General features: G+C 36.8%; 1 protein-coding gene across 7 annotated transcripts in view; it reads left to right on the forward strand.

Annotated features, from left to right (window-relative positions):
* BRIP1 (BRCA1 interacting DNA helicase 1) overlaps positions 1 to 23,097 on the forward strand; it is a 95,361-nt gene that overhangs the window by 15,186 nt on the left and 57,078 nt on the right. For all 7 annotated transcript variants that reach the window (XR_016459246.1, XR_016459249.1, XR_016459248.1 and 4 more), the window contains exons 15-16: positions 17,413 to 17,572; positions 18,320 to 18,441. Coding sequence is in view for 3 of the 7 variants with exons in the window: in XM_031591518.2 (XP_031447378.2) it covers positions 17,413 to 17,572; positions 18,320 to 18,441 (282 nt within the window). In the remaining 4 variants the exon portion in view is untranslated. The remainder of the gene's footprint in view (positions 1 to 17,412; positions 17,573 to 18,319; positions 18,442 to 23,097) is intronic.

Here is a 23,097-nt window from a genome sequence, read left to right on the forward strand (position 1 = left end):
TTAATTTGTACCTCACAGAAGTTCTGCTTTCTTCTCCATTAGTTCTGGTTATTTATGGTCAGCTCTAGGGAACAGGAGCATTAACCTCCAATATTAATCTGTTATTCTTGCCCACTTTTCAGGTAATGTTTGCAAGAATTTGACCTTTTTTTTTTTTCATTTTAAATTCTAAAAAATTTTAGCAATGTTTAAATAAACAAACCCAAACTCAACAACCAACCATAATAAAACCATTAAAGACCCTACTATACAACAACAACAACAACAAAAAAAAAACCCTGCAGTCTAATGGAAAAATAAAGGTTTCAGACCCTTTTGCTCATCTCCAGGGTTCCTTGCAAGGGAATATTTTTTAAAGTGAAAGAATACTTGTCTATTATTTTTTTCCAAGATTTCATGTTAGTTTGATCATTCAACTGAATGACAAATGGTAAAACCAACAAGGGTTAGCAAAGCAAGGATTTTTCTTCTTTTTTTATTTCTGAGTGTCTTTAACGGATTCCAGTTATCAGTGCAGTTACTGGCTGCAACCATTAGGTGACCACATTAGACCAGGTAATGTACAGTCAGTGAAAAAAGTGGATTACTGACTATAATTTTGTTTAACTTTAGCTTGCAAAACTCTGCTTATACTCAAAGGCAACAATCTGAGAACAGATTTTGTATTCAGCTCATTTTCTTAAGGAATTTGTGGGCATATTTCAGTTCTCACTATCATTGCTGTTCTAATTAGCATTTAATATTAAGCAGCATGTGATAGTTGATCTTGTTATATACAAGATCAAATTGTATATAACAGTACTTTAGCAAATACTTTAGAAAGTTTTTATGAGAATAGTAATCTGAATTGAAGGGACGGAGAGACTTTGTAATGACATTTAGTAAAGAAGGAAAGAGATTGCTGGACAGCTCTGGTACCCTTCCCCCTCTCACTGCCCTTATGCTTTGCTAAAGGTCACCCAGCTAAACACGTTGAGTGTTTTTTCTTTGTGGGAATACTTCCATGAACCCAGCAAAAGTATTGATAAATATAAATTGCAGACAATTGAAGGATGATATTTTAAAATCACATTGCCAATATTTTTCTCTGGATGCCCTTTTTCATTCCACTTCTTTTTTTATTCTGGATTGGGTTGCCTTTAAAACTAAGAGATTAATTTGTTGAAAATACAGAATAATGTAAGCATAAGTATATTAGTACAGGGAAAAGAAGATATTTTTCTTTCATCGTCATACCGAATATAGTTTACCTGCAGATTTGCATTTCAAAACTGCTTATCAGAGATTTTCATGGGGAGATTGCACCTTTTCAAGATATTTTTCAAGGCTATAGAAATAGGATTAATGTACCTGGACATGTTCCTCACTAAGTTAATGATTATGAGTTAGTCTGATGTCTTCAAAAACTAGGTTACTTCCAGAATTTCAGTTTCTACTCCCTTAAAAATAAAAGGACAAGAAAAAAAGAGGCAGAAATTGAATCTTAGTCTTTAATAAAATATGAGTGTATTTTCTTTTCTGTTGTGAGAATGGTATGCCTTTATGGTATGCTTTCTAGCCTTAACAGAGGGAATGGAGGTGTACCACTGCCCACAGGAAGCAGAGGTTGAAAAGCCAGTCTGTGTGGCACGGTGTGTCATTATGAACTGTGTTGGGAGCATGGAGCCAAGTGCTGTTCTCTCACTGCTTGTGAGACTCTTAGACAGGACAATGTCATTATTCAACATTAGAAATAAAATAAATTGATGGCAAAAGTAGAACAAATCAAACCATTTAATCTTCTTTCAGCTCTGGAAGTTTAAGGGGCTTTTATTAGCTTATTTCTCTATATTTTGCCTGGAATTTCAGGTAGCGTTGTAAATGTTAAAGAATTAATGCACCAATTCCAGGTGAAAGTGAGCCATGTATTCATGTCAGAGCCTGTGAAACTTGAGCAGCAATGTAGTGATTTGTTTCAGACCTACTCAAGTGCTTAATAGAAGTAGTCCTACTCAACAAGTACAGATGCCAAGGTACTTGAAAGTTTCTGTGTGCAAATAAATGGAAGGCAAATACATTTCTAAATGTCACAGCTTTAACCTAATCATAAGAAGAGAGAACAAAATGCTTCTTATAGAACATTAGAAATGTCACCAGGTTATGGTGCTATAGGAGCTAGCATTTAAGTCAGAGACTCCAAAAAACGATAGCAGAGAAACTTGCCTTTACCTTAATTAAGCATTTGATTGTATATGTACAGCAAATACCTGAGATCAATAATACAATGGAAAAAAATTTATGCACAAGCAGAACACAGTGCACATTTTGTAGTCTTCTGTTATAAAGAGCTGTGATGATGTATTTAATATACAGAGCAGTCTCCAGTAACATTATTTTTTGGTGATTAACAAAGTTCTAGCATGTTGACTTTTTCTTTTTAATATGAACTTAACTTATTAAATTGCAAACCAAGATACTTTTTAGGGCTACTAAAACACACTGTTGATATCGTGCAACAAAAATGCATTTATGTGAAAATCAGTAGCAACTCCAGGAAAAACACTCTATAAAAGAGAATATCAGAAGGTGAAAAGATTACTCAGAAATCTAAGATGCTTTTAAACAAGATTAAGATAAGGACCATTAAGGTTCATGTCGCCGACCTGTCTGCATTAAGATATATCTTGCCTGGTGCCTGCATCTTAGATGATTCATTCAATATGTGTCATATCAAAGTCAAGGTATCCAGTGAGGAGAAAAATGCTAATGCTTATAAATTTTAGTGATAATCCATCATGATGAATTAACTGACCTTTCTTTAGTAGCTCTTTTACAAAATAAGCTCTGGACAATAATGTTAATGTTTTTTTTCTGTTGTTTTTTTTTTTTTAAGATGTTTGTTAATTTGTATCTGCTAATTATTGACTCATAACTTAGAAGTAAAATTTTTAAAATAGGAGGTCAAAAGGCTTTGGATGACTTGGTTCTTAAGATATTTGCTTGAGAATCAGATTTTTTTTTTCTACTTTTTCTCTGCACCTTTAAGAGGTAGGGTAGGTAGTGTCCACCATTGATTCAGATTGATCGTATTTCTTCTGTATCTCCTTTCCCTTACAAAACTTTAACTTTTGAAGTCAAATACCAATTTTAATTGATAGTTGCATAGTGTTGCTGTGTATTTTGTGTTACTCTGCCTCAAGTAGATTTGTGGAGGGAATAGCTGGGAAAATGAGGGAATTCCAGGAATACAAGCCTAAGAATATAGAAATATTAACTACTTTATTCTTTCTTTTGAGAACCTCTAAGAAGTGGCCGAATGGCCTAAATCTACATTTTAAATATTACTTGCTGTACTATCTATGATGTATTTATATTCAAATGTCTGTAACACAGATTTTTCTTGTACCATTTGCATTGCTGTGTGTTTTAAAATGCAGGTGGCAGTGGATTGGGGTTTGCAGCATCCTTGATGAGTTTTAAACTCTGAGAATCACTTTTTCACTGACAGAAATAAATGCTGAATTTCATTTTGGAGTTTCCATGGATCCTGATGGAAGTTCTATCCATCTCATTCTGTTTTCTTGAGTGTCTCGACTGGTCACCTTGTCTTCAGTAAGGACAAGACAGGGCAGGCAGCCAGCTAATCTGTTTTAACTGGAACACCTATGTTTGTCTCTTTGACTCTTCACATTTAAGGTATCAGCTGAAGTAGTGGTGCCGTTACAGACAAGTGTTTTTTCCCATGCTTTTGGTGTACTGCTCTTGGCAGTGCTACATGACTTTAGGTAAGCACACCTCAACAGTATCACTTAACTCTCTGAGCAGAGCACAGCAATTGGTCCAACTCGGGCTGTTTTCATCAGGCAGGCTCTTTGGATTCAGTTTAGGTAGGTAGTTTGGACCTCGGTTTAACCTCTGACTATTGCACTTTCCTGCCATTACACAGCAGTGTGTCTGCATTGGATATGAGCCCAAATCCTGGGATATTCTGTCTCCTGGCCTGGACATAAATGTGTCACCTCCATATATGACAGGCTGACGGAGGGATACAGTTTCAGTATTAATTCTGAATGTCTGTCTCTTCTTAGTTCAAGACTTAATTTTTTGTTGCTTTTTTTTTTTCTTTACTGAGATTTGTTTGAGGTTGGTAGAAAAAAATAATCTTCAGGGTTTTGTCATTGTGGCAGAAAAAGAATTGGACCTGAGGGTGAAAAAACAACAGAATATGTTCATTTCTAAAACTTTCCTGAAATACAATTTTGTAAACAAATTATAAGAAGCCCATTTTTGCTATCATCAATAAGAAAAAATGCTGCTTTCTGACAACTTCTATTTATTTAATGAATTACTTCTATACATTCACAAAAGATGGTAGTCTGTTTGGCCAGGCCTATTAAAAGCATTAAGATTTGAGCACTGGCTGTTAAAATGAGTAAATGGCAATATCACAAAGTTAAACAAATGCCAAAAAACATTTTCCAGAGTACTGGGGTTGTAACAATACCATTAATGAGGGCAAAGAGGTTTTAATGCAATTTGCACGTTCTAAAGTTTCAAAAAGAGGTTTTGAGTTAGTGCATTATTAATGTTCTGAACATCTGGAACTGTGTAACAGCCATAGACATTGAGCAAGTGCAGGGTTTCCCCACTAGGTCTGATGCTGACTGATTTCCTCCCCAGCGAAAAGCTTGTTTTAAGAAGTTTGAGACAGTAAAATGACAATATCCAGATAAGAGATAAACATTCCACGATGCCTTTTTGCTTGCATTGTATGTGGAGGAAAAATTGGAGACCATTAGGTTTGTGCAGTTAAAAGGTGAATTTGAAATTAAAGAGGAAAATTGGGATTTGCACCCAGGTGGTGCTCTGAGGTGCAGTTGCACTGATTGCAGAGGGATTACTTAATGCCACTGGCTGGGCTCCATAAGGTTGCTTACATTTTTCTGTTGGGTGCATTTAGGTTTGGTTTGCAGGAATAAATAATCTATTAGGAGTAACATTCTCCTTGATGTCCTTGTTTGGTAGCTGTAGGAGTGCTTTGAGGAAGAGATGTGCTCCTATGTGTAGATCTTTGCAGGAAATGGGAATCCGTTTGCACCTGGCATGTTTTATGACACAAATATGTAGTTTTAAATTGCATAAACATTAAACTTTCTGCATCATTTTAATATTATAAAACGTAATTCAGAGTGCTACAGCTTTAAAATGAGTCTGTAGAATGTTGTTTCTCATATCACAGAATTGTAGGTGTTGGAAAGGATCTCTGGAGATTATCAAGCCCCTTGATTTCAATGTGTCCATAGTTTTGTATGTCATAACCATAGTTAATATCCAGCATCACATTCATTGGAATGAAAAAAACGGAGGCTGGCATATCAGAGATAAGTTATGAAATAATTGTAAATTAATAATGATACTCACTTTCTGCAAAGCATTTGCTTGCTACTCTCAAGGGAAAGGCATTCTCTTACTTCAGAAGCCGTATTTGTTTGAGCCCAACAGCTGCAATGCTGCTATTACAGTATGTAACAAACCCTAAAACCAAGAAAAGGCTTTAGGGAATAGAGTTCTGTCATCCTTGCTGACTCAAATTATGTGCCCAAACCTAACAACTGAGGTAGAATAAAATGATGGAAGAGTAATTAAGTGAGAACCACTCTGTGCCCCTGTCCTAGCTACAGTGGTTCTGTGCAGTGCCCCTTGGAAGTCACTAAGGTTTGTTTCAGGGACTGCAAACTGCTTGGTCTTGTGACACCAAAGTGACCCTTTTGGTGTGGGTTTAATTTGAGAAGAAAGACTTGTGCCAGATTCTAAAGCTGTGTCTGTTGCCTTCCTCTGATGAAAATCTTAGCAGACTGATTTCCGTGTGATTGGGCAGAAAACAAGTGATCTAAAAAAGCTGACTTTTAATGACTTGAACAGTGCATTTCAACATTTGTACCTAATAAATGCAGATGTAGTTTTCTTTTCTTGTTGACCACTGTTTTTTCATTGCTTTTTACTCTCACTCTGTACTAGTAGTTTTCTTTCTGATCTTTATCTTGACTTCCTCATGTTTTATGGTTTTTCTTGCTCCCATTAATCATATACAATATCTTTTCTTTCATTTTTATTCTCCAGTTTTTCATCATTTAGAAGTTTAAATGTCTGTAATATAAACTGTCTTGATATTGGAGCCCTTGCATTCATCCAAAAGGCCAATTTTCAGGCTTGGTGTGCATTATCTGAGGTGTCTTCTGAGAGCTACAATGGCTCCTTAAATCTTAATGCAATTTCTGAAGTCTACAGTTTCAGTTTATCTCACTGACTCTAGCACAGAGGTATGTGAAATGCCCTGCATGTGATGGAAGTGTTCAACCATTGCAGATCAGAACTCTTCACTGAAGACTGCTGAGGTGGTATTGCCTCAAATAGGAAAGAACTGTAGCAGAAGGAATATTGAAATTGATACGAGAAGATAAGTAAAGATTCTTCTATAAACAGGTACATAATCTTTGCCCTCAAGTTCTGGTGCAGGCCTCCCTGTTTCATGTCATCAGTTCAGTCAAGTTGCTTTGCCAAACTAAACCTGGGACGGAGCAGGTGGATCACACCTTGGCAGGATCATTTCTTAGATAATCCTGGAGTCTATGGCAAAAATATTGCCCTAAAATAAGAAAACCAGAGTCGTGCTGAATTACACACACAATGAATAATTGAAGTGCTGTAAAATAACTCCTAAGCTTTCAAAGCTGATGCTTGTTTTATTGTAAAGATTTATTACAGTGTTTTCAGTTAGAATTTTTTAACTTTTTGAGTTTTTTGAATCCATTGCTTGGTTACTGATGGCTTTTGACCATCCATTTGCAATACTTGCAAAGCAGGCTAAGAAAAGATGTGTGTCAAAGATAATTTTATACTTTCTCAGGTTATAGCTGACAATCTGAATAGCTGCAAAAGATTTCTTTTCTAAATAGTATGATCAGATCCTAAGTATGCTGTGGTTATGGCAATAATTTTCCTGATTTCTGGGGAATTAGAAATAATCCATGTGTGAGATGATCCAACAGCTTACTGCTGACCAACGACCTTCTTTCTCCTTGTGATTGTTTTCCTGCTGCTCTAAATTTCATGTGAGCAATGAAAAGGGATTTCTTTCTTTTTATTTTTTTTCCCCTCTTTTCTGGTTAGTTTTCTTCTGGCCTTGTGAACTGAGTTGGCTCATCAGGAGGTCAGATAAGTGTCAGAGATGACTCAAGGGAAGAGCTCATGTAGTGTACTCATGGCTGTGAGTGTGGTCACCCCCTTTACAGCTGGAGCTCAGCTTTAGAGATGGAACAATGTCCTGTGCTTTTTTTAATATGCCTTTTTCAAAGGTTGACCTTAATACGAGTATCTGTGAAGATGCTCATTTGGAAGGTGTGATAATTTTATGAAGTATGGTCTGTAATAAAGTTGTTAGAAACTGTAGCGCTGTAATCTCAGACTGTGTCTTAAGTGGAGAGTTACTCAGCTGGATATTCTGGGTGAGTGGGAATTTGGGTGAAGTGATATGAAAGAAATGAGATGTTCTGACTTCACTTACACGAAGGAGTGAGAATTCCAAGGGTAGTTTAAAGGAGCAGTGAAGTTTGAGCTGTAGAATAAATGGGTCTCCACTCTCCAGTTCCTCTTGGTTTCCAGATTCTGAGTGATTCTTTATATTCTGAATCTGAAACTTCATAGCATCTTCAATCTGTAAGCCAAATAATTTTGCCTGAGGAGCAGAGAAATGAACTGGCTAACACGTAAGTTTTCACGTAATCCTGTTGGAAAATAGCAACAGGAGCCATTTTGGTTACAAAGCTGTCCAAACAACTGCTGCTTTCTGTGAGAAGTGAGGATGAGATGCCCTCAGTTCTTCATTGAGAATTTCTGTAGTATCTCCTCCCCGGAGTAGTACCACAATAAATATCAAATAGATGTAGGCAGAATATGAATACAAGCTTGGGAGGTAACTTCTGGGTTGTGGAAATCAGAATTGCAAGAGACTTGAAATTATGAAGTGCCCTCTGGCACTTGCTTTTTACATACTGTAGATAGACTTTCTGATTGCATCTGATAGAGAATAGAATCTGCAGTGACAGTCTGCGGCAGATTATTGGGAATAATGCATGAAAAAATTATATGCTGTGTTGGTAGATGAGTGCTTTCCTTGTGAATTTCACACCCTGAGAGCAGTGCAGTTTAATATTTTATTGCACTGTTAGTTTAAATACCCTTAGCATACAGCTTCAGGAAAATAAACTAAAAATCTATTACTGTTTCTCACTTTTGAGTTCTGACTTGTCAAAGTGCTGCAAGCTGAACTGTTGTATCTAGTTAACACGTACTCTCATTTCTATTGTAATAAGTCTTTTTCCTACCATATTTTTTCCTACTTATTAAGCAGTAATTACATTGGAAATGATTTTAGGCAGTCAAGGAGTGACTGCACCCAGTTTGTGAATGATAAAGTCCAAACAATAAACAACAATTACACTCAGAATTCTTTTTTCCTTGAGAAACTGGACTGGAGAGAAGTACTTATTAATAAGGAACAATATACACAAAAAACATTTGGAGGCTGCGCCTTGCATAGGTTATGTTGCCATTAATGTTGTTCTATACCATTGCAACCTGCAACTGCTTATGAAATCGTATCTTAGAAAACCAACTGGGGAAAAACATTTGTGAGGAACCTCTGCTCTTCTGTCTAAGGAACCCTATCTTATCTCTCATTTGTTATCAAAATATTATCTACTTAGTTAACTGTGTTATATTGTTTAAAACTTTTCTTTTGTTTAAGTTATTGCATAGCTTCTGAAAGTAATTCTTTATTGCCATGACTACAGGAAGTTCTGTCACTCTGCATCTTTGTGTTCTAACGTTTGCTTCGTTCTTTCACTTAGATCTGGGATTGCACAGATCTGTCAGGATGTGGTCCACTCCCAAAGGAGAGGTTTCAAATGTCTCTGAGAATCAGAGCTGATGTGGTTCCCTATTTGAAATCATACCTTAATTTTTTTTTTCCATAATCATCGATTCAGAGCTGAGCTCTGTGCATACGTTGCGTGGTTGTTGCTGAGAAATGATCCGAGTCCTTTTGCATGCCATGATTTGCTGTCTAATGAGGGAAAAATGACCTAACTCTTTTTTCAGGTTGGTTCTCCCTTGTGGCCCCGCGCCTCGCTGCTACTGAGCCACACTCATCCCTTCCTCCTCCTCGGGATGGGGAAAAGAGGTCAGGGATGACTGAGCATGATTTGGGGCTGGTGAAGAAGAGAAGAGCAAATCAAGATGCTGACCTCATTAATGAGCCGTTCATATTTTGCTTGATTCAGAACAAGGATCCTGAACGCTTCCTTTATATGCAAATTGTCCTGGAGAGTTTTCTATGCATGAAGGATTGTTTTTTGATGGGAAGTGTAGTGATAGCCTAGGGTGGATGTACGAGCAATTCTTGTAACACAGAAAGCTGTTGTCTTGGTTAATTTTAAAACCGCAGGAAACAAAACCGTTTTGAACCAGGTTGGTTAGAAACAGCTGTGACAGAGCTCAAAGCCTCCAAATTGTTTTGTGGTAAAACAAGTTGTTATGTTTTGGAAAAAGATTTTATGCATTTAGGAAAAAAAACCCACCTTCTTTAACTGTAGAAGTAACATATTAACCATGTTATTCTAGAATCTTTGGCGTGCAAAACATTTCATTTTTCATTACTGTTGTCGCCATTCACATATTCCATTATTTAAGGAGGTTATTGAAAAATTGATGGTATGTTGGTACCAGAGAGACATCCTGTAGGCTGCAGTGTTGATTTATGGCACATGGAACACAGTTCAGTGCTTCAGTTTCCTGCTGGTGAGCGGCACTTTGTCATTGTCCCTAAAGAAAAATCATACCAGTGAAATCCCCTGTGTTTCCCCCAGGTTGAGTGATGCATACTTTTCCTTCAAATATGATTATGAATTATTCACCTTTTATTGTGCTGGAGTGAGCACATGGTGATCAGAATCTTGTTCTTAATACAGAGTTTTTCACCATGTTCAGGGTTTAGTTTAATTATGTAGTTGAGTTGCACAGCAGCTTTTATCTGTTGTTGTTTTTTTTCTCCCTCCTCCCTCCCCTTGCCTGCCAGCCTGCCTGGCCTAGCACAGCTTTTACCCCACGTTTCCTCTCTCAGCACACGAGACTTGGTCCTGAATGTTTGTTTTTTCCTCTGATGATTGTATAAAATAGTGCTTGGGGCAGTAAGCATGGTACTTCTAAACTTCAGACGACACATTTTCTGCACCAGTTCTTGGAAATCATAGACACCTATGAGCTTTTACTCTTCAAGCTGATTTTCTGTTGTAAAGATAGCATATCAGAGTTAAGTGAAAAATTTCTTAAAGTAGATCACACAGGAACAATATAGATTTGCTATTGAGGACAGTTTTCTCCTGGGAAATGTGTAGAGGAAAGACTCCATGACACAGAGCAGCTGATTAGAAAACTCAAAGCCGAGTGATCTTTCATCATAACTCAGGGAAGGAATGCAAAATGTCAGAGTAAGTGTGAGATTTGGGTCGAAGTCTCTTTTCAGCTTCCTGGGTTCTGCCTGCAGCCTGCTGGGGTCTTTCTGCTGAAATGGACTCTTCATGGAGAAGAGATTAACCTACTTAGTATTGATCAACTTCAGCAGTTTCAATTTTGGAATCAAGGCTGTCGGTGCAAGGCTTGACTTTGTGAAGTCACATTCCTTCTAACTCCTTTTGCTTTAAGTAGATGCGCTCCTGTTTTACGCACTGGATTTGTGTTTTGCTGTAATAAGCGGGAAGGGTTAGAGGTAAAATTCACATTGGGAAATCTTTATCAGCTGAAAAGGAGAGGCTCTGAAAAAAGTGTGTGACGTGTTTTCCTTTAGAAGTTGTACTCATGTGGGAATACATTCAGATCTCATTCCTTTGCAATCCTTTTTATTTCAGGACTTTTCTAAGCTCTTTCCCCATTAAAGTTCCTCTTTGTATTGTTCTTTGTTTTGTGTTCCTTAAAACAAAGAAATTCAATTTTCTAGACATATTATGTTTCCTGGTTTAATTTTTGGTTTTGAAGTACAATGCTCTTTTTTTCTGGCAGGAGAAAAATACTTGATAATATTTGGTCATATTTTCAGTTTTACAGTTATGGAGTGTTTCATTACAGAGATTCTATGACACTTCGAGATAGAAATTGATCTGGAATTAGTATTCTGTAAAGGAAGGCTGATTAAAAGAAACACTTCTCTTCATTGCTGCTTGTAGCCCCACAATGATAATAAATAGCTGGGGAAATGCGCAGTAGAAAGGAGGCACGGCCTCTCTTGAGTAAGAATAGCATCTTTGTGTGGCCTGTTTCCATTAAAATTCTATATTAAATAAGTTTACTTTTGGCACATAAAGAAAGCAGTACCTCTTCATATGCATTTATATGTGCATTTGGTATTTTTCTCCAGTTACCTGTTAACAGTGGTGAATTGATGTTCTATTCTGAAAGCAGATTTTCCTTGACAAGTGAAATATTCGGGGCACGGATATTTTATTGCTTTCCTTCAATTTGAAGCTTAAAATACTTCTACTTTTTTTGTGTGTGCGTGAATAGATAAGTTATTATTTTGTATCAGCTTAGTCATTCAAAAGAATGAATTTTAAAGACCTCTTTGTATTGTGTTAGCTACGTTCCATAAACATGAAGAGATTTCCGTGAATCAGTCTCTTGCTTAACCTTTCATGAAAATCTAATTGAGTGCGAACAACTGCTTGAATAATTCAATGGGCCGCGTTATTCTTGGCTGGTGTAGTCTCAGCCTCATGCAGTGCAAGTGACTGGGTGTCATGTGGAGTTGAGTTTTTTCTGTTTTGGTGATGGATGTGATTAAGAGTAAAATCGCAGTTGAAAAATCACAGAAAAGAAAAAGGTAAAAAGATGAAGTATGGATTAGATGTGATAGTGTAGGAGATGACTTGTGGCTGAGAGGTGCATGCTCTTAACACCCTTTTGTAAACTTCTAATATTTTTTGATGATATTCCTAAACATTGGGTTTGATTGTTTTCTTTTCATTTTTCTTTTCATACGTGTCCTTTTTTTCTTTTTTATTTAAAGGATGTTCTGCTTTTCAGAACACTATTAGTAGTTTTGGAGTACCATTTCTGAATTCGTTTGGAATAATGCTGATCGGAGTTTCTCAGTCAGTTCATCCAAATGTTTTCTTTCTTGTTTCTGGAAGGAATCTCAGCTCATTCCTTTCACCCAAACCTTTCCAGGCAGTTGGCTGTCTCTTGTCCCTTCAGTCCTCTATTCCCATTTCATTACTCTGTTTCCTTTGTATTCACTTTTAACCTCAAATGGCTTTTTTCTTTTAAACATAGAAATAGAATGAAATTACTGTTCCTGTGCCACCACAATGACTTGGTAAACAGTCATTTTCCCCACACTGAAGGTTTCTAATAGGTCCTGGAGGTTCACTGACATTCAGAGAACTTTCGAATAAATTCTGCCAACTTTATATATTTCCAGAATGTCTTGAGTTCTTAAAGTATTTTTAGTAGGAGCCTGTAATACCAAGTAATGTTAAAAAAGGAGGGAGTCTGGCAAAGGATGGTCTCCAAGTCTTCTTTGAAATGACATGAATTTGAGGCCACTTGTGTTAAGCGACGTATTAAATGCATTAATTTACTGCCCTTATTTTGGGATTATCACTAACATGGAAATGGCTTTATTCTTTCAAAATAGAAGAAGAACATTTGACCAGGTAATTAGCCATCATGCTGAATAGAGAGCTTTCAGAGCAGGAGGAGAGTGGTTTGAAGAAAAAGTTAGAGCTGTAGTTAAGCAGTTGATTCAGCAAGCTGTGCCTCGTCCTGAGAGCTTATTAAAGGTAATGCAATGCCTCTGGAATTAGATACATTATAAAAACATCTGTGCCTTGGGATCTTCAGAGGATTACTTTTGTGGAAAATATGATGTTCTTTCTCCTAATAGCTTAAATTTGCAGGATCTGTCAGTCTATAGATTGTATATATATGTATAATTTTTTTTGCCACTGGCAGGAAGAGGAGAGGATGCAGCTGATGCAAATGCAGTGAGAGTTATCTGGTGATGTATAAAGCAGTCTGTGCTGTTTACCTGCAGACAGCCTAAATAGTGGGAAGCATTTTGTAGTAAGATGAGAAAACTGTGTTTCATTTTGATGCAATTTCTTAATTTTTGGTACTGCAAAGTAATAAGTGCCTTATTGAATTAATGCTCAAAAGATGATGCAAGTATTCCTCATTATAGCATCTCCACATCTTTGTGTGTCACTTGCACATGTTGGTGGATTGAATGCTAACCCTGTTTTCTGCAAGTGATTTCCCATTTAGTCCTAAGCCTTCTTGGTTCGACCAGAGCGAAGCAAGTGATGGACTTCTGTTGCTTAGTCTCAGGGCTGGCTGGAGATGCCTGCTTTCCCTTTCTGAAGTTTTGTGCTGACTGTGTGTAGAACTTCTATTTGACCCTTCAAACACATTTCCAGCCCAGTGGAGGCACACTTTGATTTGAAGCAGTGCTTATTCAAAAAGAAAATCCTAGTAGCAAACACATGAAGAGTTCTGCATGGGAAAAGGCTTTTAGATCAATGTTAGTCCCTTGAGAATCTCTGACTTTTTGCACTAACAGTGGTGCCAATACTGTGATTTTTATTAAGAAAAACCTAATGGCTGCTTCCCTTTTCTCCTCAGCTACCCTTTGTATCCAGATAACGAAGGAAATGTTAAGTATCTTAACAGTTGAAAACAAACATTTTATCATGAAAATGAATCACATACAAATGAGATGAAAAAATGCTGAAGTTTGGGAGAAGTGGTTTGTTGGTATTTAATGCCAGATTGAAGAGAGTTACAAGAGATTTGTGGAAATTTTGTGTCCCTTGAAATACCTTTTGTTCAGTTGTTATATGAATGTATGGGTAACAAGATAGCACGTGCTTTTAAAGATGCACAAGAATATGCACTGCAGCTGTAACCGACAGTTGTTATATTAGTTAATAGTTGTTAAACTAGCTAATAAAACCTAAGTTTATTATATCAGCTGCTACGTGGGTTATGATGGCTTCGTTACCCTTTTCTGTATTGCTCTTGATCATCCTCTTTTATTTTTAAGTATTCCATAGCTTTCCCAAGCACTTTTGATGGCCGGATTATTTCTGTGCTCCCTTTTCATCTATTAGCAAGGTACAATCCATCCATCTGAATCAACCAATCAATCTGAATACAATCAATCCATCTGAACCAATGCTAAAGTATTGCAGGAGTAATATATATATAAAGAAATGTAGTAACAGGTGCTTGTAGCGGGATGAGTTAAGGAGCTGTAGATCAGAATCTGTAACTCATTGTGTTACTGTGTGCCATGAGACCCTTCCTCATCACAGGGATTTGCTGCTTTAACAATCACCATCAAGTGCTACTGAATGCTGCAAAAAAAAAAAGTGCATTCCCAAATTACAGTGCAGCAGTGTGAGTGCTGCAAGTTAACTTCTTGGCTGCTTTAAGATGCTGGAAATTACAGTGAACTTGCCTCAGGGTAAAACACATTAAACAAATCTTTGGTCTTGCTTCATGACATGGGAAACCCCTAATGCAGTTTTTGGCATCGAATAAAACAAAACGGCAAATGGAAAGGGGCACAGCTTTTCCTTCATGGACACAGGATGAGAGGATTTAGCATAGGAGCACAACATAATGGCAAGAGATGTTAAGAAAACCTTTTTCACCATTCCTAAACTTCAAGAATGCTTCAAAAGCTGCCTCGAAAAGAGAAAGCAGACAAAGATGAATGGTAAATCTAAATACTGAGCTCAGAAGTTCTGCGGGTCATAGCTTACAGGTGTCTTTAAGTTGCAGAAAGGAAAACAAGGAAAAAGCTATCAAAGTAAACATCCTTCAGTGCATGGGAAGATGACAGATTCTTTCTAACAAGATTTTCTGCTCTCCTGGAGGAAGAGCGTTTGTTAATAAACCATTTGAGAATCCATTTTTAGGGGATTTAATAAAATATACGCAGATTGCCTTCCACTGCAGAAGCTATTATTCCCTTGGGTTGAAAAAGTGACTGACTGTGGGCATTAATGGTTGCTCCTTGTGATTCCTGGCATTATATCTTGCTCCCATTTACACTTTTCCAATTTGAAGTAAAATAATTTTTTATGAGAATCTTGCTTTTGATTCATAGCTCTTACGAGCCATGTATGTGTTCTATATTTTATTTATTTGTATGCAGTCATGTCCATAATTCTGGTTGTTTTAGTGCCTGTGGCAATAGCCTGGGTATTGTATATGCTTGTGCATAGTTTTCTGTACACAGGAAAGTTTTCATATCCTGGAAGTGCCATTAAATAGGAGGGGTAATAACTTCCATTAAAAACTGTAGATGTTCTGTGATGATGATGCTGTTGATTAAACAAACTTGAACCTTGTATAGTCTAATAGATATGTGCCTGGAGGGGCCAACACAAAGGAGAAAAGATATTTTCTTAAGAATTTGGAGGAAGGTTTTCTAGTGCCATCTTTCTGGTGATGCATAGGTTATGCTCCTTTCAATTATGGGAGAAATCCAGTGGAGCTGAGGGTTTTAAGTACTTCTGGAATCTTGTCCTTTTGGAGGCTTTGATTCACTTAAATTAAAAAATGATTTTTCTGCTAAGGATGCTTTATAAGGCTGTGTTTGTGAAAAATACCCAGTGATTTCAGTAGCTGAGATGATAGGAGCAGGAGAAGACTTGGGGAAAATGTTCCCTGAAACATGAATAGCTTTATGGATGTAAAGTTCAAGTTCAGTTATACCCAAGTGCATCCTATCTGTAGTATCTCCCCAGCCTCCTTTTGTCAGACATGGCAGAGAGAAGGCAGAAGTGGATTTAGCATGGCCCATCAAGTAGGTGCCTGGGAAGATATTAGCTTTGCAGAAGGAAGAATGAAATCTGAAAAGCTGATAATATTACAGTTAGTGGCAGCTCTAATACACCTTAAGTGGATGTACTTAGGTGCATCATTTGTTCGGTTCTCTTCTTTACCAGAATTATCTTCACATCATGTCCAAGAACTGAGGACTTAGTGGCAGGCTGTGGATGGCCAGATGCACTTCATTGCTTGCTCATAATATAACCCTTTCTACAAAAAGAGATTACAGATAGTATGCTGCCAGGAAATGAGTGAGCTGGCAGAGAAGTAGATGGAACACAGGGACAAGCACTTTTAGAAGAGATGCTTTCTTTTGCAGTGACATCTGTATGCATAGGAAGTGTTAGTACTGTTCATCATTTGGTCTTTCTGTGCTTGTTTGAGAACGGCGTCCCAACACCAGTGGGTAATCAGGATTTCCTGAATAGGAGCTTGGACAAAGCTGGTCAGCATGCCAAAAGCAACATCCTATTTGTCCCCTCTGATCTGGACGTACCTCAAAAGGGACCGACTCAAGTACTTAATAACAGAGAATAAATTCAGACCTAGTGTTAAGAACGTGAAATATGTAAGTCGTCTTGTATTAAGAAATGAATTTTGCAAGCATACAGGATCCTTTGTTGTTTTTTTTTTCTGAAGTGCATCAAAGAGGTGAGTGGGGCTGGGAACCGAGGGATGCTGCGGCTCTTGAGCACTGGGCTGGGATTGGTGCTGGTTCCAGATGGAGCACTTTATACAGCCTGGAGCAAAATAGTGAGCAAGTCTTTGATGAGTGGAGCTGAGGGAAGTACGAATTATGAGTGTAACCCATATTATAGAATTTGTTAGTTTAAAATCTTCTACATCTGCAGAACATAGCAGCTCTACTGCCCAGCAGTTAGTGATGGCACACTGAACACTATGATGAGTGAGATCAAGTATTTACCTTCTGCCCACTGAACCGGGTCAGCTCAGCTCGTGCTGAAATGTATTGGTTGCATTTCTTTGCTCTGAGGGAAGTGCTGTGCGCTATCAAACAAATATATTAGGTGAAGGAATGACTTTTGCTCCCTACCTTCATAATATTCAATCTAGAAAGTGATGGAAAAAAGACATGATAGCAGCTAACTGCAAAATTGACCCCTGCCCACCTGAATTCAGTTTCTGTGATACTTCTAGATTTAGCTTTATGTAATGCAATACATATTTTTATTATGCTCGCAGTATATATAGAACAAGCCTACAAGATTTGACTGCGTGCTGATTTGGAGTAAAATAGTGCAGTTCAGAATCTGGTAGCTATAATAGAACTGATGGGCTTTGAAGCAGAGGAGGCTGTTGATAAATACTGACATCAATCCCAGTATTGCATAGCTGTGGAACTTGTTTTCATAAATGCAAAAACTGAATAATACAGTTGCACTACAGTAAGTGTCTGTAGTGGAAGAGTTTGAGGAACTGACAATTTATTTCGGCTCTTCTGGATTTTTCTCTTTTCAGCTGTTGGACAAACTGAAAGATCGCTGGATGCACACTGGCCTGTGGAGAAACCTGGAGCTTGTTAAGACAGTCATTGCAGAGCCTCAAGGAGGAGCAAAAAGTGACTTCGATGAACTGCTGAAAATATACTACGATGCAATAAAATTTAAAGGAGGAAAAGGTACTTTCTGCAGACAACAGTTACACTGTCTTTTCAAGTTTAAAAAAAAAAACCTGATATTATTCTTAACAGTTATAAGATATGGTTAAATACTTAAGTTAACTTTATCTTAATAAATTATTGTTATAAATGAGGAAGATTAAGAGCTGTTTTCATTGTTGCATGCAGAGAAGGGGACACACAGAATGATGCACAATCCTTACAGTGGTATCCAAGAGGCAGTAGGACTGCCTCTGTGTAGGAATGTGTGTTTGTGTGTCCAGCAGGGTGCAGACTGCCTTCTCAAAGAATCACTTTTACCACACATCGCACAGCTTTGATTTCTCATCTTATATTACAGCTACTGTAGGATTTCTTTTCAAAATACCTGAATGTTAGTATAAAGAATAAAGGATGATAGCATGTCAACAATAACATAGCTTTTGGAATGCAGAACTGAACGTTTTAAATTTGAAACACTGTAGTAAATGCATATGGTTCATGCATAATTAAGTACCACTGTGTTATATAATGGAAAATTACTTTGCTACTTGTATTAAAAATCACAATTTTATCAATGAAAATACAGTTGATCTCCTCTCTCTAACAAAAAACAGTTCTAAATTTAAATCCCCTCACCTTTTCCAGACAGATGCACAATGTATTATGCTGTATTATGTTGAACTTTTAAAAGATATTACTGAAACTTTCTTTTGATGTTCACTTTACCCCTGGGAATGATGCATATCCCTCTTTGGCTTCTTCAAGATGGAGCACTCCTAATAGCTGTGTGCAGAGGAAAAGTTAGTGAAGGCTTGGATTTCTGTGATGAGAATGCTCGAGCAGTTATAACCATAGGTATTCCGTTCCCAAATGTGAAAGACCTTCAGGTAGGATATCGATATCTAATTGAAAGAGTTGTATGTTATTTTTTATATCCTGTTTGAAATGTGAAATATGCACAGCATTTGTTGGAAATGTTTATCCTTGGACTCCTGTCAGTCTTATTTGAACTCTTTATTACTTTCTACACAGTTAAAAGGAGGAAAAGCTCAGCATGTTTTGTTGACCCATTTCTATATTCTAAATACAAGTATATCATGCTAGGTAAAAAATACCGTAGATTCCTTTGACATTGCTAGTGAAGGCTTTCATATTGGTAAATTGCTCTTTTCTGTCTAAAAGTGGTATTCTGATGTGTCTCCAATTAAAGAAATTTGAGACTATTTGTATTATTCAGCAGGTGGCCAAAGTAACATCCTGTTGCTTTTGCATTTCTGTGTAATTGCCCACATCAACACTTCCTTTCTTTTGACTTCAACAGAACTTGTCTTGTAGTTAGATAATGTTCCATGAGAGCAGGCAGTTTCTAGCTGAGGCCAGGCATTTATTAAGGAAAAGAAAGCCAATGAATATGGAAAAGTATTTTTCTAGACTTTCTTTCTACTTAATGAAAGGAATAAATATTATTAACTCATATGGAAGATCACTAAAAAAAAGCTAAGTGCACGATGCTTCACGGCTGGCACTTCTCAGTATGATGGCCACTGTCTCTGTCTTTCTTTTTGTGTACCTTTTAGAGCATTTTTAGACTTCTTTGTGAAACTAAGAAACAAGTATCACAGAATAAATATCAGAAACAGCTGGATTCTTGTTATTAATAATTCCAAATCAAACAAGAAAACCATAGGTCTGCACTTGAAAGCTCAAGCTGCCTCTGCTTTGGTTTTAGAGATGTGTTCTGAGCTTAAGTGAACAGCCAAAGACTTCTTTGTTGTCTACAGCATGTGCCTAGTTAAAGCCTTGGTAGGAAAAACCCACATCCTATGAGGACTGGTAGGGTTATGTTAGCAGTGGCTGCCTGGTGTGGTGTTCTCTCAATGTTTGCATAACTTTCTTGAGGCGCTTATTCAGCCATAACATTTTTCTTCTACTAAAACATAATACCCTGTCCTTTAGTATAAAAACATATACATTCAAAGAAAATTCATCACAGTTTCTAGAGTTAGAAATGCTTTGTTTTAGAAGTGTTCTCTGAAATGATATTTTGGAAACACTTGGTCTGTAGTAGAGCTGGAACTGTTACATTTTGCTCTAAATGATTTCCAGAATGTCAATATTTTTGTATTCTAAATTATACAAAATTGAATTGAAAAGCATGTGTCTATGGTGAATTATGCTCACAATGGATTATGTTCTTTAAGGTTAAAAATACTGCTTTTGATTTTCTTTTGGATATGACCAAATATGTATTATAGTAGAAATTGGGCAGTGCACCTCATTATTGATAACAGTTCCAAAATACGAATGTTAGGTTTGTCTATTTTTTGTTTTTTTAAATCAGACTGAAGAAAACCTCTAAATTTTTAAGTAAGGGTAGAAACAGTAGCTGCCAAATTGCGCACAGCTAAAGGTTTGTATGCATATATTTAGATACAGTGATGCACAAAGCACTGCACTGATCAATTCTAAATGAGAGAAGGGCATGCACTGGTCTCTCAGCATCAGATCTGAGGAGCTGGCTGGTGTGTGGTAGTTCTGCTAGAATGGTGTTAGGGGAAATTGTTCTTACTGTGAATGTATCTTCTGCTCAACAACTTGGATTCAAAGTGAGATCCAACTAGCAGTACTTCCCTGCAAGTTGAATAATGCTCTGTTTGGTCCAAGGCTTTTTTTTTAGTGAGTACCTCAAGAAGTTCTGGATTACTGTGTGCTTTTTTATCACTTAAGCTCATGTAGTCAGCTGGATAAGGAAGGCTACACAGAAAGCATGCTAAAGCTGTAGTGCTGTTTCCCACAATGGAGTGGAACAAATGTAATAAAAATGGCATAAAAAAGTATGTGCTACATCATTTAAAAAAAAAAAAGTAAATTTTATGTAAAACTAGTGTGATATCTGATTGCTGGAGCTAAATGATATTTGCACCGTTCTGTTTGTGGTGCAGCTTTGTTTTCCATTCTTATTAAAATTAGATCTTAATCCTTTGACACTGAGATGGGAATAGGGTTTTAAAGTATAAGTTGATGTTCAAATACTTGCTTTAAACAGTGAAAATAATTTATAACAATTATCATGAAGGATAATTGCAGCATTTCATTAAAATACATTTTCCTATTCAGTATTGTTTTCAAGGCATAGTAGTTGTGTTTGTCATAGTAAGAATACAGGAATTCTCTCTTGCAGGTACAAGTGAGTGACTTTCTTTTAGGGTGTTTGGTCTTCATTGAACGTACAATTTCTTCATTTGAAATCCTTTTTTCTCCTGGAATTAGAAGAATCCAGATTTTAAAATATTAGAGGACGCTGTTTTGTTTCTTTTCTTTTTGTAGGATTTTAGGAAATGTGAGTTCCTAAATGAAATGGTTCAGAGTTCATAGGATAGTTAAGACGATTGCTCTTGTGATATACGTGGCTAGCTAAATCAGAAGATAGGCTAAATACTGAAAAATTCAAATCTTCCAGCTTTGAAGATTAGTATGGTGCTTAAATTCTGAGGAGATAATTCTAAACAGTTATGCAAGTCAAGTTAGAGCTAAGTAGGTCTAACACCTGTGGAAACAGTTGCATCTATTGTTTTACACAGCAACTGATGCTTGGTAGATGTACTGAAGAAACTGATAAGATTAGGAATTATATCCCTTTATAAGTAGAAAATGCAAATGGTTAACAGTTCCCTAGGAAAATTCATGGGATACTTCTGGAATTGGGGTAAAAACAAAAAAGTGCTTTCTCTACATAAAACCACACTTGCTTGTCTGCTTTTTGGGCTAGTAGAAGTCTACTAAAAGTCTTCTTAAGACTCAGCTCTATAAGCCCTTACTCCTGCACATAGCTCTTACTTGTGTGAGTAATCCTTTAATACTACTATGACTATGCATAGTCATAAGGGTTTATTGAATTGTGCCTTTGGAGACCGATATTTTATGTTGGCAGCTTGATGTTGGCTCATCTCCACTAATATTACTTGTCTGTGATCAACCTGCTTTCTAAACATATTTTATGGTTTGTAACTTGATGCTAATTCCAGTGAATGGTAATATTAGAGAACATAAATAATGTGGCAAAAAAAGATGCGTAATCCTACGTACATGTTATCTGATGCTAACATACTATTTATTAATTCCTGTTATATATTTTGACTTGTAGCATTTTGGATCCAGACATCATTCTTGGACAAGAAACTCATCACCAAATATGATGTAAAATATCCAATATTATGTTCTCCATATGTGTGTTGTAAATATATGTTACAACTTCAGGTGTTAAAAGGAGAGCGTTCGGTCTCCTTCAGTAACTGTCTGCTTTTGTATGTTGCATTATTTTGTGTAGAACCTTTAAGGAATGTAATTTTGTTTCTTTTCCAGTTGCTTCTCTTAAGGATTTTAAGCATGTGATAACTTACATTTACTCGCTGTCACAAAGAGGAGAGTCTAAAACTCTCTGTCAGTGTTAGGAAGAAAGCAATGATTAGGTTTCATAAGTGTACTTCATAATAACAATACTGTGTTAAGAAAGAGAGACCAAACCTGTAATTCTGTATGATTGAAAATGGTTTCATATTGCTGAAGAATCAAGTTGCTAAAGCAAAATATATAAAAGAAATGTTGAAGTATTGCTTAAAGCTACGGTGCTCTCAATGGTAGGGTTTGGCTCTTGTGAAGCAGGAAAATGTATTTCGGAGCCAAAAATGACTTCTTTGGCTGTGACCAGGATTTCCTCTGCCCACCTCTGGGACCTGAAACTAGAGGTAGGAAAATCTGATTTTGGAGCCAAGTGTGACTTGTTTAGTTCAAGTCATAATTTACTGCTTTTACCTTGGGGACCTGGAAATAAAGGAACTCGCTATGAAATGTTGATAATGGGCGGCTCTGAAGTGCAAGCATTAAGCTAACTTTCCCAGAGAGCATTTCTTCACTTCCACCTTTCCAGATGCTTTTGATCGTAGTACAGTAGAGTGTACATAATCATATAACAGCAAAGAGAACTTAGCAAAATAGAGAGGAAAGCACAGTCAAACCCTTTAGCAGCAATAGGTGCGCAAAAGAAATAAACTTGATAAGGCTGGGCTTCCTGTGCAATGACACGACTCAAGATCTGTAGCTGAGTTTGCTGTTAATGAGAAGTATTTCCCATCACTGCCATACTGTGATTATGAACTATGATAGCATACTTTTTCTTCACTGTTTCCAGCAACGTATTTTGTAGAATGTGAAGTAACAGAATTTCAATTACAATTTTCTTGGTTACGTGCAACCTCAAGCAGCTGTAAGGGCTGAAGTTTCTTTCTCTTCTGGAGGGATCAAAAAAATTGACATATTTGTATCATTTCAGATGTTTCTGAGAAACTTTGCCTTATCTTTCCTGTCAAATTTGATGTCATAAAAGCCTAAAATGTGTGAGATATCATTTTCAGATGACCTGACATCAATGTGATTTAAATGATTGTATAAAGTGGTCTTTTGTGTGTGTGTGATCATCTGTCTTAATGGTTTTCTAAACCTGATCTGTATTTACTTCCTCCTTCACTCCATCACTATAAACTAAG

Source organism: Phasianus colchicus, chromosome 21, assembly GCF_987193195.1.
Source record: "Phasianus colchicus chromosome 21, bPhaCol1.hap1.1, whole genome shotgun sequence".
Lineage (NCBI taxonomy): Eukaryota > Metazoa > Chordata > Aves > Galliformes > Phasianidae > Phasianus > Phasianus colchicus.